The sequence below is a fragment of the Rhipicephalus sanguineus genome, chromosome 1 (assembly GCF_013339695.2).
Source record: "Rhipicephalus sanguineus isolate Rsan-2018 chromosome 1, BIME_Rsan_1.4, whole genome shotgun sequence".
Taxonomy (NCBI): Eukaryota; Metazoa; Arthropoda; class Arachnida; order Ixodida; family Ixodidae; genus Rhipicephalus; species Rhipicephalus sanguineus.
In genome coordinates this window covers 149,433,505-149,451,306 of record NC_051176.1, presented here as the reverse complement: position 1 = coordinate 149,451,306, position 17,802 = coordinate 149,433,505, and the positions used below count along the sequence as shown (strand labels likewise).

Genomic DNA, 17,802 nt, shown 5'->3' with positions numbered 1-17,802 from the left:
TTGTGATTTTTTCTACTTTCTTAATTAAACGGCCGCTTTACAGTATGACGTTTAGGTTGGTCGCGAATACGGGCCAAAACTTCTTGAATTGATGTATTTTCATTTTGAAACTGACAAACTGAGTCCCTGGCCTTCGTGTGGCTCTGATCCAGATGAGTTTTCTAGCGACAGTCCGTCCCTCTTTTGTCTCTCTCCCACAGTATAGTGAGGCAAGGGCCCCAGCACTCAAGGGCAGTTCTCGGCACACTCTGCGAGAACTGTTTCATGATTGTTTACTTGTAAATTTACCTCAGTCTACTCTTTCCTACCAAGCTGTCAAGATGCGTGTTTCTCGCATCTGCTAAACAGAGCTCCCACCACGTCGTGATTCACGGACCGACTCGATATAGAACTGACAACTTTAGCATGGTAAAAGAGGAAATCGTGCTGCAGTTTTACTAAGCATATAAAACAATGATTTTCACTACAGGGCAATACGAAACGGTTCAGCAAAACAATAAACCGACAGGTGTTGTAGACGGCTGTTTATGTAGAATCCAGAATACATCAAGATGGCTGATCAACTACAGAAACTCAGCAAAGTAGGGTACTAGTAAAGAGGTAGGGGTGGACATTCAAAGACTTTGAAAGACACAGATGTTAGTATTCAGGTTCAAATAACCATAAAAATTTCCCAATTCATTACTTGATTTCTGTGCTGCGAATGCAGTGGCTTCTAGCTGTAAGCTGACTTCTTACACGATATGTTGCTTGCTCGTAGGGTGCTGCGAAAATCATGCACTTCATACTCGTTACACTCACGGAAACACGAAATATGTTTCTGCATAGATAAAATGACGCAGCAATGCTTCTAGTTACGTTGTACAAAACAATAAACGTAGTGAAGCGACCCTGACTTCGCCTTCAAGAGTAGAACGCGACAGCATAATCGCGCCCCGTGCACATCGTTTTCAACCGTGCCGCACGGAAGGGAACGTTCGTGCGTGTAATATTGGCTGTTTCGAACTATCCTAGAATGTCTATGCAAGTACAGTTGCGAAGCGCCCACTACGCCATTATTCCTCCATTTGCTAATTTGCGAAGTACTCACTACGCGTCAGTTAGGTGCCACGCGCACATGTACACTTTGTAATAGTTGGACAGCTTTAAAGGGACACTAAAGGCAGATGTGAAGTCGACGTTGATTTTTGAAATACCGTTCCAGAAACCTCGCAGTGCTTGTTTCGTGCCAAGAAAATGCTTATTTTGAATGAAAATCACGTTTCGGTGGTCCCCAAAGCGTTAGCGCATTTCAAATCACGCGCCTGAAAAGGCCTAACGTAGCATTTGCCTTGCGCAACATTGCCCGCCTTTACTGCCCGGCAGCCGACGCCTTGGTTTCTGCTCTCAAGGGCACATTACACAACATCACATGGCCACTGAGTAAAATTCTGGAGAGTTTGAGTACGAGCTAAGCCCAGCAGAGCAGAATACTGGTGAATCTGAGTCCGACCGAGCCCTCAAGAAGATATAATGAGCATAGGCGTGCGCAGGGTTCCCCTTCAGGGGGTGTGGGAGGAGAAGGTTCGTCGCCCCCCCCCCCCCCCCCCCGTGCGCACGCCTATGACAATAAATGAGCGAGTCTGATATTGCAGGATGTTGCAATGAACGACAAAAGCGCCGTGACCTAGCTGGCTCCTTTTTTTATTGTTCTTTTTTCTAAAAAGCTTAACATATGAGTGACTGTGAACGAGTTCCACTCACTTTGCCGACCTTGCATACTTGTTAGTGAAAATGTGAGTTTTTTTTTTTTTTTGAGCAAAATTTTGATATACCACACCATGTGGCTAGAGTTATCCGTAAGTAAGAAACGTAAAGTTTGCGTTTCACTACAGCGGTACTAATAAGCCGTGCAAGAGAGAGGCAGACAGAAAGGGAGAGAGAGCCCTGCAATCGCCCTTCGGTTTCGCATGTCACCAAGTTGTCGGCGATTGTAGAAGGTTCGTTGCGACGACGGCAGCGAAGTGCTGGCGGTGCCATGTGTCGCAGATGATGGCGATCTAACCTTCCAACATGATATAATTCCATTAATCAAGGGTGGTGCGCATACGGATGCACACTCTTTCATACTCCGCGCGGCGAAGTTGTTTTCGTGCGCTGCGCATTCGCGATGTATTTAGCGGTATCTTGTCTGAATTTGGTGTTGAAGGAAAACTAACGCAGCGACTTTGTTGCAGAGTCAGGCGAAGTGAGAACTTACGCGCTTTTCGTCTGCTGGAGAAGAAGACGCGCACTCAGCTTTGATTGGCTGCAATTCAGTCGGCCAAGTCAAGTACGGAAGTCAGCCAAGTGCATCGTCATAACTTAAGTAGTCTTACATCTGGTCTTACATAGTCTTATGTAACTTGCCTTCTCAAATCTGTCTAAAAAAGACCCGATTTATGGTACATTCGACTGGTCGTTTTCGAGCGCTCCGAAGGCGCTGAAAAAAGTGTGTAAAATAGCAACTAACCATTGCTACTAACATTATCGGGTCAAAACATAATCAAGAATGAGAAAGATGACTTGCACACCTGCTTGTTCTCATTTAAAAGGTTTAAAGCTGTTGAAATCAACAGTTTCAAACAGTCAGAGCGCTCTCAAACGACCTGTTGAATGGAATGTACCATTAGATTTTAATTTAGAGTCGGGACGTCGGGACACGTCATGTGTTGGATTTTAACTGATCCAAGACAAATCTATCCGAAGCATACAGCATGTCTGGCATGGCGGTTGATGTGAGGCTCTTCTCTGCCGGAAAACAACATCGCGGCGAAAACATCCGACCAAAGGGGCTTGTAGCCCCTGGAGATGTTATTACAACAGATGCGGGATTTATGAGGTAAGCGTGGCTTGCCTTACATACGTCGCCATTCGACTCCTGCAGCACGCAACGCCGGTCGCGGGAAGTCTCATTAGCTGAACTTACATATTAAAGTCGCATGAGTTCGTGTAGCAGCGAGTAAAAGGTTTATTTGGGTGATGTTTAATTGACTGTAACTAACAGTGTAAGAAGCCGGGCTGGTTGGCATTGCGTGATGTAACATTGTGGCGCGAAAAAAAAAATAAAACCTGTGAAACGGCAAAAAGAGTAGGTGGCAACTGTATTCGTACTGTTTTCACTATTAGCGTTCACACCATTTGCATATTTTTTTCCCTTTTCTTTCAGAGGCCACGGAACATATCTAGACAATGAACAGCTTCTGTCGTCTGTTGCGGGCGCTGTGGAGAAAGTAAACAAGCTCATCACTGTTCGTCCACTCAAAACACGGTGCGTATACAGCTTCTACGACGAGCGAACCTGTCACACACGCAGGCTGCTTCTGTTTAGCTGGTTTTTAAATAGATGCATTAAGGAGATGTTCTCTTACAGTTATGCCAAAGTGGTGTGATATGATGTGATACAGTACCGAACTTGTCACTGTATCACGCCGTAGCGGTTCTAGCCTGTAGGTCGTTTATGTAAGACGTGTTTCGCCTATCTTGTTGCAGTGCAAGTTTGTTCAACCAAATTATCTTTGTTTATAGGGCGACTGTGTTGGTACGTAAGTACACAGTGGCTGCTAACTGCTCCGTTCATGTGTTTCTATCAACCGCAGTAACAGTGATATTCTTTTGCCCAGCTACATTGGCGAGATTGGAGACGTCGTTGTGGGACGTATTGTTGAAGTTCAGCAAAGGCGATGGAAAGTTGAAATGGCCTCACGTCTGAATGCATCTCTACTACTTTCTTCAGTTAACCTACCTGGAGGAGAGTTGGTATGGGCCCTTTCATATGCATATTGGGCTGTGTTTATAGTTTCTTTGAAAGTGTAGAAACAGAATGCACTGTGGTGGTGATGCTCTGTTCTCATGTGATCGTGAATATGTTGTTTTATACTGGTTAATGCAAGCAGTATGTTAAAGGTTGACCTCTTAGCAATGAGCAATAATTGAAGACAGCTACATTTTCGTACCTGCGTATCAGTCATTAGTTCACTCTTAGCAGAAGCAAGTTGTCAGGCACAAAAAGGCCACCATAACAGCTGTTAAAGGAGTACTGACACGAATTTTTAAAATTTTCGGATTGTTGCTCTAAATAAAAATACTGGTGTTGAGAAACCTGAAATGAGTATTGTGGTGCCTGGGAATGCATCATATGTATTTTAATTACCGCTGCCTTAAAAAGACACTTTCGGTTTCGATATCGAGGGGGCGGCTTCTCAGTGACGTTTCATAGCAGCCTGACATCACAGGGGTTCAGAAACTTGCGACGTACTAGCGGCAAATCCGTCATCTTCTCGTGGTGCACATAAACAACGATGAGTGAATTGTCGTTCAGTGACCCTGACAGTGATTTCTACGATTTAGGCTGCATGAAGGACGTAGGACTAGCAAAATCGGGGTAACTGTCTTGACTCGTCGGGATAATGTCCATTGCAGTGGGGCTGGCTTGGCTTGTAGATACTCAGAGACGAAAAGTTCAAAGTGAAGTTAAAATATTTTATACGTGTTCTCAGACTCCGGTGTGTGGACAGCGTTGACACTGCATACCAAGGAAACGAAAAAAGTCTCTTTTGCGATGTCTCAAAATCATGGCAGTATTCCTTTAACAATATTTTTAGGATTCATACACCAAGGATTATTGTCTGAACACAATCAGCGGATTCCTGGCAAAAAGGAACAAATTGAGACAAAGGTTTCTCTTCACTGTATCTACTTCTGCATTCTGTGTGGGTTGGTTATAAGAATGTCCAATTTGTGTTGTGGATTTTTATGCAAATGATATATTTTTTCACAAGTCCTTTTTTATTTATTTTTTACAAAGACTTATGAACTGCTGACACTTTGATAGCACTTACTATCTCAAAGAGATTACCTATATTTGTTGACAAAATAAAATTCTAACCTCACGTACACACACCAACTATGGTACTTAGACATTAGCCTTTCAAATTTTTTCTGTATTAAACAAAACTGCTAAGTACTTCATAAAATAACTTTTGATTTATCTGTTTCTGCCTTTAAAGAGTACATGACTAATGGGATATTTGGTCAGGCTCCTTAATATGCTCTTGACGTAATTGTATTTGTGTGTATGTATATATATATATAAATAATGGATAAAGAGAACTTCTTCTGGCTACTGAAATAAAAATTGTGGAAAACTTCGTACTGCAATATGAGAAACAAAACAAAATATTTATTTTACCCTGACAGTTTCGGCTGGAGGACCAGCCTTCTTCAAAGGATGCAAGTGAAGTGAAACGGCCACTGCCGAACCCGCCGCACAAGGGCCGCCCACCCAGTATGGGGGCCAGACGACACTTTCAAAAAAAAAAAAAAAAAAAAAAAAAAAAAAAAAAAGGGAGAGAGAATCACCGAAGGAAGCAGCAGTGACAAAACGAGGGAGGGAAAGAACAGCGGGAGGAGAGGCGGGAGGAGAGCCGCCGGAGGCGGGCGAGGCGGCGGGCTATGCCCGTCTTATCTTCGTACGGTAGATAAAAAGCGGCGTGAGCAAGGGGAAAAGACAAATGTCGCTTCTACACATTCAAGCACGGCGTACCGTACAAGTTCCGATGGCTCGACGGTTAGCTCGCGGCGCCAGGCCGCGTACACACATACGACCCGCTCCGGCTGTGGGAAGACTCTGGCCACGATACAAGGCCATAAGTGTCCCCCCCCCCCCCCTTTTCCTTTCGGGAAAAAAAAAAAAAAAGAGTGGAGCCGGCTGATACATGTGGTAATGATTGGGTCTGTTTTCATGTGCTCGATCGTTTCCGTAGTGTCCCGTGAGTCTGGACTAACGTGTGTTTAAATAAATACATTAATTAATTCCCTTTCTGGGCGCTACGATTGGTCACAGAGGCACGTCAGTCGCCCAGGGCTCTCGTTGATTCCGTGGGAGAGTGATTTGAATTTGTTTATGAAATATGACTCCCGCTGTTTGCGCTCCCGTCTGTTCTGGAAGCCGGATTGGATAAGTGTAACACTTATGTGCTCAAAAGAGTGACCAGGTAGATTAATGTGTTTGGAGAACGGCAAATTAGGGAGGCCTTTCACGTGTGCCCTGTGGTTGTTAAAACATAAACCCTGTGGTTGTTAAAACTGTCAGGGTAAAATAAATATTTTGTTTTGTTTCTCATATTGCAGTACAAAGTTTTCCACAATATATATATATATATTTATAATATATAAACTTATATTTGAAGTTGTGTGTGAACTTGTATACGTTTTGTGTGCTTTTAATGATTGTATTGTTCCTCGCTGCTGCCCACTATATTCTTCACAGTGTACCGTGCATCTGTACTGTAAATTAGCTGTACTGTGCATCTCAAAGGTTTTAAATGGTCAGGTTCCTTGTTTGCAAGCAGAGCAACAAATTGTTCAAGCACAGATAGCATGCTTTTTTATCCTTTAAAGTGATTGATAGTTCTTTTTTGCTGATTCTCGCTAGCAAAATCAGCAGAACCAAGTAAGCTTCATCCATTGTCACAGATGATACAGTCGGCGATACTGGCTCTTGCACTGGCAAGCTTGCTAGATAGCAAAATTGCATGCAGCCCACAACACGTACATGCTGCATCGTTGCCGCTTGCACACATTTTGTAGATGGATGTAAATAAATCTTGGCAGTGATTAAAGCTGTGCGTAAATGGTGCATAGACAATCATAGCCCATGTTATGTACATTCTTTGTTATTTGATGTTCTGACACATTTTTTCAGAGAAGGAAATCGGCTGAAGATGAGCTGCTAATGAGGCAGTACTTGTGCGAAGGTGATCTCATCAGTGTATCCTTTCAATTTTTTAGCCTGAAGGAACAAGTGAACAACTACATTCTAACATAGGAAAGTAAATGCAGATGAAGTAGACAGAAGTGGTATGTCCCATCTCTGGACAAGCAAGGTTGCGTCTTGTACTGCATCATGTGAGGCTCTTTGGAACTTTGCTTGAGCTTTTGCCGCTATTGAAAGCCCAGAGCCAACTTTGCCAGGGTAGCCTAAAGTGGCTTGTTCTTCATGCTTTGCAACATGCACATTCTGAAGTGTTGTTTTATGTACTCTTTACCGCCAAATATGTTAACTTAACAGCTGCATCACCAGGCTGAAGTCCAATCAGTTTTTGCTGACGGGTCGCTGTCACTACATACAAGAAGTCTCAAATATGGCAAGGCAAGTTCCCTATCACAAATCTGAATTCTTCCACTGCAATGAAATTTTTGCACACATAAATTGCTTTTATTTCTGATACTGTAAATAGAGTGTCCTAAGATGTTTATGTTTGAAGTAGAAATCAATGCAACATAAAAGTCTAGCAAAAATGTTTGCCATATATCTTCCATTACTGCTAGCAGGAAGTGGAGGCCTTGGAATTAGTGAAATTTCTGCATGACCTTGAAGATTAAGTGCTTCTGGCGGTTGCCCCCGATGTGCTAAAAACTATAGGATGAGATGTGCTGAGACTTATTCATGTCTGCTAGCCACCATGTGTGTGAGTCTTCTACTCAGATGCTATTTAAAAGCTGATAATCAGAAAAATATGATTACTAGCCCAGCAGTTTTTCCAGCATTGCTTCAGTAGTGTATAGGGGTTTAGCCAAAATGAAATTTTCTTGGTCTTGGTCTTTTGAAAGAAGAAATACATGTGGAATGTCACAAGTTTGTAATATTTGTATATTACATTCTACGAAAAGTTTGCTCCCTTTGGGGCTTGTCTTGTTCCCAAATAATATACATTTATCTTGTTGTCCTTTCCTTTCCTAAAGGTGCCCTGCAATGCTTTTCTAACAAATCACAGAATGACTATTGCTCTCGTTCGCCTCATGAATCTCCTGCCACAAATTTTTTTTTATTTCTTCAAATTAAGCAGACTTTCCGGCAGTTGTCGCACTCTGAGTGGCTTTCTCTCTTCTTTTTTCCCCATAAGTGCCCTGCAAGGTAGAAATAGAAGAATGGCGTGAAGGCAAGGCCCTGGCCTGACGTTACGGGTAATTCCATAGGTTTCTGGCCTGACATTTAAAACTCGGAAATTTCAAAACTGCCACATCAGGCACATAGCACCATCTGTCAGGAGGCACGCTTATGAGTTTCAACTCGGTGCATTTGTTTATATGATTGAATGATGCAATAAGTGACACGAGGTGAGAGATTTTTATCATGGTATCCACCTGCTTCACGACAGTGCTCCAGTTTACATGGCGAGCGTTGCCAAGGCTGCAGCGGTCTGTGGCTTCAAGGAGATCGATCACTCACCCTATAGCCCAGAACTAGTGCCCAGGGACTAGTGCCTCTTCTTAAGGCTGCAGAAAGATATACGAGGCAGAGAAATATTGTTGCTGATAATGAAGTGAACAATGCAGTCTGCAGACATCTTGAAGACAAAAGTTCAGACTGTTTGTTGAAGGGCACAAAATGTTAGTGCAGAGGTGTGGCAGATGTGTTGAAGTGAAGGGAGATTATATTGAAAAGTGACAGTTGCTTTGCTTCTATCGCCATTGAAAGTTTGTCAGGCCGGACGTTTACGGAACCACCTGTACATTGGTGCTCATCATGGCCTTGGGCCTGGTGCAGTTTTTTGTTTGAACGTCTCGGTCGCTACTTCCTGTTTAGCCATGTGTGGCACTTTCTAGTTTAGAAACACTCTCCATTCCCAGACCTTGTTGCAGTTAAAGTACATTCATATTGGTGTATTTTTTTTTTAAACTATCAGTTAAATGTTTATATATCGACCTACATGTTAAGTTTTTTTTTTCATGTTTATTTTTCTTTTCGACATTCTTGGCATTTACTTGAAGCATTGTCCCACATATTTGCTTTGAGAAACGAGGAGCAGGTAATAATGATGCCAGTACTATCGCAAATTAATCCAAGTTGGAGTTTAAGCATCTTAAGCACATCCACATAGACATACATTGCACACTCTCAAGAATAAGGCAGCATCCTTTCCCGTTTCTAACTTTTTGTTTCCAAGCTCAATTTCATGCAATTAAATTTCCTGCTGAAATTTTGCAATAATTAATTCACGCTAAGTTTTGTGGGATGGCTACACAAATATAGACCAGAATCTTATGCTCTCGCACCAGCATTTTGGAGCACATGCACTTAATCTTGACTCCCATCATCATCTATTAGTGCAGCATGCGCAGAGACTGTGGGTTTTGTGATGTGACAGCTGACTGGAAGCTTGTCATATGAAATGGCTGAGCACTATGTTGCAACATCTGTGTTCTCGCAGTTCTCAATAATGACCCGAAGGTCGCGGGATCGAATCCCGGCCATGGCGGCTGCATTTTCGATGGGGGCGAAAATGTTTGAGGCCCATGTATTTAGATTTAGGTGCACGTTAAAGAACCCCAGGTGGTCTAAATTTCCGGAGCCCTCCACTACGCCGTCTCTCATAATCATATCGTCGTTTTGGGATGTTAAATCCCAGATATTATTATTACAGTTCTCAATAAGAGATGGCTGCTTCTTACAAGCAATCAAAATCCTGGTTTCATATGGCGCACTAGGGAAAAAAATGGTCCAAGGCATTTTTTGTAGGACCAGTGTTTTCTGAATTGTACACCACTTCCGAAAACTAATTTCACAAAAGTGATTGCATCTGACAGTTTGTGCTCTGCATCGATAGTAAGCATCAGAAACCAAAGCACTTTCATTGCTGCATGCAAGCGGCATGATCATATTTCAAGATAATGCATTTTCCTAAAGGAAAAAAGTCGCTTGGTTCATTCAAGTACTGTTTAAATTTCACAACTTCCTTTCCATTTAATTTTGTTCTCTCTTGTTACTATAGCGCATAGTTAGTGTAGTTAACATATGGAGCATGTAGTAGACAGCCTGACACTGGTGTTTGAATCCTTATGTATGCAGGAAACCTAAAAGGTTTTGGCATCCAAGAGCAGAGCTTATTTTGGGACATATGTTGCGCTCATTATGTAGAATGATTCCTCAGAAAGAGTCTGCATGCTTATTGCTTGTAAGCTAGTGATTTTTACAACTATTGTGTTCTTAAAATGTGCCTCTTTTTGTGTCAAATTTGAAGAGTTTAACACAAGGGTACCTTATTTTCATCAGAAGAGACTTGTAAGGTTCATTGCCCATCTCTGCATTGTGGTGGTTCATCTAACGCTAGTTTATGCCTTGCACTTTGATGCCACAGCTGGGCCAAGGCACGTTGGTGCTTGTGTCGCCATCGTTGATCAAGCGCTGCAAAACTCACTTCCACAGCCTCCCTTGTGGTGTCCAAATTATCCTGGGCAACAACGGTTATATATGGATCTGCCCCCTTCCATCTGAAGAAGGCACAAAGTTTGTTCAGAGTGTCGACGTAAGTCATCAACCAATGTTTATTTCCATCAACTGCACTTAAAAGCTTACTTGTTGAGCTTATGAAAACTTGGTAAATGCTTGTATAAAATTAGTGTAATAGAGTACTGTGCTTTGCGAAGTGGCAAAATGATGAGTTATTATGTTGTCTTCAGACATGGTGTTCAACATAGTAAGCTCATCAAAGCTGTGCTTCTTATGCAGGTGGCCTATCCACCACTCTGCAATGTGCACACCAGATGTACATGCTCACGCATCAAAACATGACGATTTAGGGTTAAGTAATGCACGTGCTTTCATCGCCACCGTCTTTAGTTTGTATCATATGAGTGTAATTTCACTTACATCAGAGCCAACATTACCTTTAGCAGCCAGATTCTTAACAACATGATGTGGTTATCTCCGGCAATTGCGTATACCAGTTATAGTAACAGTTTTCATGTCCCGTTTCAATCCATTAGCACTGTAGAGTGCTACTATGACTGTCTCCAGTTATTAATAATCGATTATGGGATACGAGATAGTATTGATCTTTACCTACTGGTATCAATGGTAGTGATGAATACTAAGATGTTGCCAGTAATCAACAATAAAATAGCTACAGTAGAATGTCATTAAACGTAACTGTACGGGAACTGAAAAATGTGTTTCAACTAAAGTGTATTTCATGTATTGAGAAAGATATGCAGAACTGCACCACTACTTGTTTGCAGTACACCTTCTTAACATTGCCACATATGTTAAATATAATGAAGTGAATGTATCGGCTAATTCATCCTATGTTGCGGGGCTTGTTTAATGGCTGTTGGATGGACTAGGCTTTGCCAGTTTGTTACATAGCCCTTATTGCTTTGATCAGTGGCCTAATAACACACGGTCATGCAAGGCAAATCATTGTCACTGTTTATTGAAGATGGTTTTCTAGATATAAGGTGTATTGTTCATCTTTTGGGAAAATCCTTTAAATCTTGCTTCTGTGGTTCCATTTGCAGAGACTTATGAAAGCTTTGGTTCCAGTTAACGAACATCTTTTTTCTTTATTTAGACACAAAAACAACCATTGAAGAGACTGTTGTTCCATTTAGGCAGTACGTAGTTTACTAGATTTACTCAGATTCTACTGCAATTCTCGCATATTAACATTTGAATAAATATTTTCTGCTACATAAAGGACTTTCATAGAGAAATCAGGGCTATACAAGTTTGTTGGAACACTTGCTGCAGTGTTATGAACTACAATTTGCCTTTTATATTTTCTTTCCAGATGGTACCTGATGTGACCAGAGAAGCCATATCGAGAGTCAGGAACTGCACCTTGGCTCTTGCACGGCACCATGTTGTCCTGTTTGACACCAGCATTGTATATGCCTATGACATCTCGTTAGAACACAAGGTTAGGAAATGCTTCAAATCTTGCATCCTGCATTTGTTTTGCCTACCTGTTTCGTGTATTGTTAACTTCGTTTTCACCACAGCACATATCGTTGGACTCCATTTTAATGTCATCTCGACTGCTGACCTGCAGGTCGTGGGATCAAATCCCGGCCGCGGGGACCGCATTTTTGATGGAGGTGAAAATGCTTGAGGCCCGTGTACTTTGATTTAGGTGCACGTTACAGAACCTCAGGTGGTCGAAATTTCCGGAGCAATCACTACGGTGTCTCTCATAATCATATCTTGGTTTTGGGACGTTAAACCCCAACATTTATTATATATATCCATTTTAATGTTCTCGGTGGTTTTGATTACCTAGTCTTCGATCACCTAGCAAGGGTCACGTCCTGCAGTCCTTCTGAATCTTGCCACTCTGGCATGATCAGTGTGAATTTAGTGGAAAATGTAATGTTTGCTAGTTTTACAGTACCTTTTTCAGTTTACCACAACTTCATGCATGTCAAGTATCTAGGCTGCGCAGCAAGTCACAATCTAAATTTTTGCAGTGCTTTATTTTTTCTACTGTGCATCGTTCTTGCATCTTGCGTGCTTTCTTGGGCTTTGAGACATGTTTGTTGCCCTCTCCTTTTCCAGGTAAATGCCCTCTTGAAACCTGAGGTGATGCTAGAAGTGGCTGACTTGACGAAGCAGAAGCTACTTCAGGAGGCATAGAAGTGAAAAAAAAAAAAAGAGGATGAAATGTTATTGGCATGTTTTGCAGGTTTTACTTATTTGCTCGACTTCTCTTGCCCCATTAAACACCATATATCATCATCATTATCTCTTGACTCAATCGCCAGTGACCATGCAGGCGGAGTGTCAAGTGCTCCTCTGCCATGAGACACCTGCTTGCATTCTTCTGCAGTGTTGCAGCGAGTGCAGCTGGTACATTTACCCTTACCAAAGTGCAGCCTACATATATATCGCATACAAGCTTGGTTTTGCACAGGCATTTACATAGTGATAGATTATCATATGCTGGAGAGTGTATTCAAGTTGGTTCAGCTGTATTAAATGCAATTCAAATGAACTTTTTTTTTTAACATTGGGAGCAGCACAGCACTGCTCAAGGTTCGTGTACTGGAACCTTACTGTATGGAAATACAGCATTTTTCTCCATAGCACGTTGTCGTAATTGCCACTCAATGCAATGGTGGGTCAAGACACGCTCATGCATTTGACTGATACTGAAATTTTATTAATGCATCTCTTAGGTGTAGATAACAGAACGAATAGCCGGGCTAGTTGGTTTTGATTCATAATGAATTGAATTCTACAGCATAAAATATAAGACGAAAGATGAAGCACACACAGACAGTGCAGAGTTTTATACCAAATTGTGAATTATGTGCCATAATAATTATTTATTCCATACTGCAGATGTACAAGCATGACAGCCAACAAAAAAAAAATAAACCAAACACCAGCATTTATAAAGGCTGTAAATATGATGAATCTAATGCTATATTTGTTATTGTAAAATTGGGGTGAAGTTCTAGCCTACATTTTTACCTACATACTTGCTTCATATAGCTAAATGTCATTAGCTTCCACTAATTTAGAGGCAAAGCCTAACATGGCAAATTTGTGTAAATAAACCTTACAGCTCTCTCTTGTATGCATTCCAGACCATAAACATTAAAAGAACTTGTTGTTGGGCGAGTTGGTGAGTACTTAACATCGTGGTTTAGCGCTAAAGAAAGACAGACACATGTGAGAGACAGGACAGGACGCGCCTGTCCTGTCTCTCACATGTGTCTGTCTTTCTTTAGCGCTAAACCACGATGTTAAGTACATAAACATTAAGTTCAGTGTATAAAGGTCCCACACAGTGCATGCATATTCTTGTTTAGGCCTAACAAGAGCTGCGCAAAGGGAAAACAGGTGAGCAAATGTTTCAAATTAGAATACTCTAAAGTAGTTTAGCAGTCAGTGTCATACTGAATTTGCATTAACCATCTAAAGACAATAAAACTTTTTCAAGCTTGAAAAAAATTTTTTGCGAATGATTCTGATCGTCATATAAAGCAATATCTGAGAACTTCTGTCTGAAAAGTGGAGTTAACTAGAAAAAATATTTTTACACTGAACCAAAGGAGGGCTTCACTGCGCACCATTTTTCACTGCTAGTTTAAAACTGCTTGCCCTCAAAGAAGACGAGCTCTCACCATTGCCACATTTTCTTTATTTCTCGGCAAAAACTGGTCAGAAAAATGATGCTTACTATTAAGAATTTTTTTTTTTTTTTTGCACTGCAACTAGTATGGATTTCAATGCACACAGGTAAGCTCACCACTGTCACCTGAGGTGATTTCCACCAAGTCATGGAAGGGCGAACTCTCTGTTTTCGACACAACTCAAGGCATGCACTTGCATTACGGAGGATACCATTTTAAAATAGCTGGCAGCAAAACAAAAAGTCCGTGCTCACAACTCTTTGTCAGCTCCTAGCAATATCTTGTATACAAGCGAGCACAACATACATGTGCATCACTGGAGCTCAAATAGTTTTTAGGAAAAAAAGTGCTGGATGAGCTGGTCTCGTTATTCATTTTTTGCAAGTATGCACTTGATAAGCTCATCTCTTGTCCTTAATGGCTTAACTCTCTTTTAATGGTAAGGATTCTTACAGGCAAATATATGAAAGTAGCACACTTTTGCAATTAACTGGAAAACCGGCACATCTGCTTGTGTTTAGTAACTGTTCCCATTGTTTACACCATTGATGTAATTGACCACACTAGTGTTGAGGTCATTGTAAGTGTTAGTGCAAGTGATTTCTTTAAATAAAATGCAACCTTCAACAAATCATCAAATTTTTACATGGGTAATTGACATCAACAATATGAATATACAAGAGAAAGGTTCTGGCACACTGGCTTTTCGTACACCAGACGTGACCAAAAAAACCCCGAGTATTTAACAGTTACATTTATCTATATCTTTATTTTCTTAATTTGTTACCCTGAAATCTAACAAACAAAATTTGTAAACAAGGCAGAAGTTCAGGAGGAAATGAATGCTTGAAGTGATGAAAAAAATCGTTGAACAGGGAATGCCACTGGAGCCAGTGTTATGACAAGGTGACTCGTCTTCGTCAGGGCGGCAAATGCTTTCCTTAGCAGGGCGCTTTGTATGCTTTGATCATTTCCCCCAAACCTCAATGGTGGAGGAGAAGAAGAGAAAGCATGTGTGCAAAGCAGGCAAAGGAAAGAAATGGGAGGAGGGGACTACCGAAATAGGTTGTCATGCCTTGTGGAGGGTTCCTTGTTGTAGAGTAAGGTAGTAAGGGAGGGAGAAAAAAAACAGATTGAGGAGGAAACTTCTTTTAACTTATAATTTTCTTCTTAATGTTTCTGGGTTTTCTATATTTATGCTTTCAAATACCTTGTAGCACTCAGTTGAAAGCTTAATCGACCACTTCCTCCATTCTGTACCCACACTCTTGAGGTACAGAGGACAAAAACGGCTGAGGGGTTATGGGGTTACATTGGTCTTCGACAGCAGTGCCCAACCTTTCTGCTTGCAGGAGAAGACGAGGATGATTCCCAAGAGTTGCACCTTGGCAGGAAATGAACAGTTCAAGAATGAAGTGTCCGTTCTGCAAGTGTGACAGCGACATGTTCAATATTTACAGCAGTGCCTATATATATATAAATACCTTCCTTTTGCAGCTGAGTGAGTGATTACAAAACTGTTCATTAGAGCAGGAAGAGCTAAAATGCACGAACACCTTATCCTGTGTTCTTAACATTCAGTTATATTGTGCCTTTCTAAATGTTCATGCGGTCTCAAGTTCTTGTAGGTTGTAGCTAATAGTGACACATGTACATGATAAAAGATTGGCCGTGTACCTGCGTGCTTCGTTGCAAATGTCGTCAAAAGACGATAGTCTTCTGCCGGCCGTACTACACGAGTCCTCCTCCTCTATGTTGAATCGCCGCATCTGGCTCATAGCGTCACATTTGTAGCACAGCCCAAAAAATGGTAGCATTTTCAGCGCAGCCTAAGAAACACTAGGGTCTTTAGAATTACGTATCCATGTATTTTCTAGTAAAGGAACACACAACCTAATACTTACGTATTGATGTTGCGCTTCAGATATGCGTATTATTTGCTTTTTGATCGACAATGTTCACAAGTATGAACGCCGCTACCAGTTCGTTCAAGATGGCTGAGCGTTGGTTAAACTTTTGTCGGGTGGCTGAATCGGGTGACAGACAGACAGACCAAAATTTCTGCATTTAAGTTCCCCAAGAAAGACTATTACCTTTAAAATTTTCCGGGTCACCAGAGTGCTTGTACTTCCCTAGATACAATATGCTATATATGGCAGTGCTATGTCCACTAGCGCTGCTCTGTCCATGTCAATGTGTTTATATAATAGCCTACGTCTTTCATACCTTTATATATGGCGAGTGGTGGCAACTGAAAAGATACAACACACCTTTGTGTCCATATGTTAGACATAAAAAAAAGTGCGGTTTTGAATGGGATAAAAAGATTACAAACTAAAAACTTTTGCATCATATAACATATGCTTTATCGACGATCTATAATGCATGAACTCCAACAAAGGTTAAGCAGAAATTCTGTGTCCTGTAAGTTTTTGCTGACCTCGGAGGAAGAAGCTAGGCCATATTTCAGGAGTGTTAGTATCCTCTTCTTTATCTCACTCTCGCACTTTTCAGTATATGTTTGGCACTCCACAGACAATTTTTCACAAAGCTGATCCTGTAACAGAGATAAACACTTGGGACTTGATCATTCACAACACCCAAGAAACACTCAAAGGATCAACTGAAAATTGAGCCTGAGCAGTTGTGTGAAAACTTTGTGGATGTGTCCTGAAGGTAATGTTACGATTCTGCAGAATTAAACTGTCGTCAATGGAGCAACGTCTGTAAACTGAAAGGTCATCCAGTGGTGAATGAAGGTACACTTTTTCCATAGGCACTTGTAACAACACTGTGAAGATATTTGAGACAAGCTGTCGTTGATGTAACCCTGTGTTGCTACTGTCTCAGTCTAAATTTTCTCCCTCCAGACCTGGTAAAATGCAAAGCACAAGAGAATGTGAGTTTCACTGTACTAAGTGCAGGCATTTCAGATGGATCAGTGGGGCTATGAGAGATGCCACACAGGAAAACTCCAAATTGACTTTGACCATCTGAAGTTGTTTAATATGCACCCAAAGCACAACACATAAGTGTTTTTGCATTTTGTCCCCATTAGAATGCAGTCACCATAGCAAGCAGATGAACCTGTGTCCTCGTGCTCAGGCAGAAAATACCACAGCCGGTAAGCCAAGGAAGTGAGTAGGATCTTGTAGAAATGTGATGGTAGGCCAGGCTCAATGGTGAGGTCCTTGACAAAAATTAACATTGTGGAACGTGGCCTGTCTGCACAATTTTTTCTTGTCCCTGGCTCTCCGATTCTGGAACCAGTACTGCACCTGCTTGACAGATAAGCGGAGCCGAGAGGCCAGCTGGATGCATGTTTCACGATTCACATATCGACTACGCTTGTACTGAGCCTCCAGAAGACTTCTATGATACAGCTTCAGAAGTCCGAGTGGATGTTGTTCCTGCTCAGTCTCCATGTTGGGCTCACCTGCCAAAAAGGGAGGCGCAGTGGTAATATGCATGCAAATGAAAGATGATATAGGCTGCACACGTTAATACTGTTTCAATGCTAAAGAGGTAACTAAACAGCTCAAGTAGCTTGCCAAAGATAAAAAGTTGGACATGCTGGTGCTGCCAAATGGAAAAGAAAATAAAGCCTCTGCAAAAGTAGAGTTAAATAAAGTAAACACTGCAGGAAATAATTAAAAATGAGGTTAGGACTCTCACATTTATTAAGATGTTAAATCTTTTATTACGATGGCATTTGTGTTCTCTATTCTGTTGTTTCATGGTACAGCCTTGCATTACAACTCCACACATCTATCCGCTGTAGGGTATCTTGAAGGGCCAGGTGGTACACGTTACATAGATGAAGAAACAGAGCTAAAATGGTACAGAGGGTCATTTCATCATTAA

The 17,802-nt window shown here is 41.4% G+C and overlaps 1 protein-coding gene across 1 annotated transcript; it reads left to right on the top strand.

Moving 5' to 3' along the window:
• The first annotated feature begins 2,701 nt into the window (after positions 1-2,701).
• On the top strand, positions 2,702-12,543 carry LOC119400140 (exosome complex component RRP4). The gene is made up of 8 exons (XM_037667124.2): positions 2,702-2,860; positions 3,188-3,289; positions 3,642-3,777; positions 6,725-6,790; positions 7,103-7,171; positions 10,161-10,328; positions 11,592-11,720; positions 12,356-12,543. The coding sequence occupies exons 1-8, from the start codon at positions 2,736-2,738 to the stop codon at positions 12,431-12,433; spliced, it is 873 nt and encodes a 290-aa protein (XP_037523052.1). The 5' UTR covers positions 2,702-2,735; the 3' UTR covers positions 12,434-12,543.
• The last annotated feature ends 5,259 nt before the right edge of the window (positions 12,544-17,802 follow it).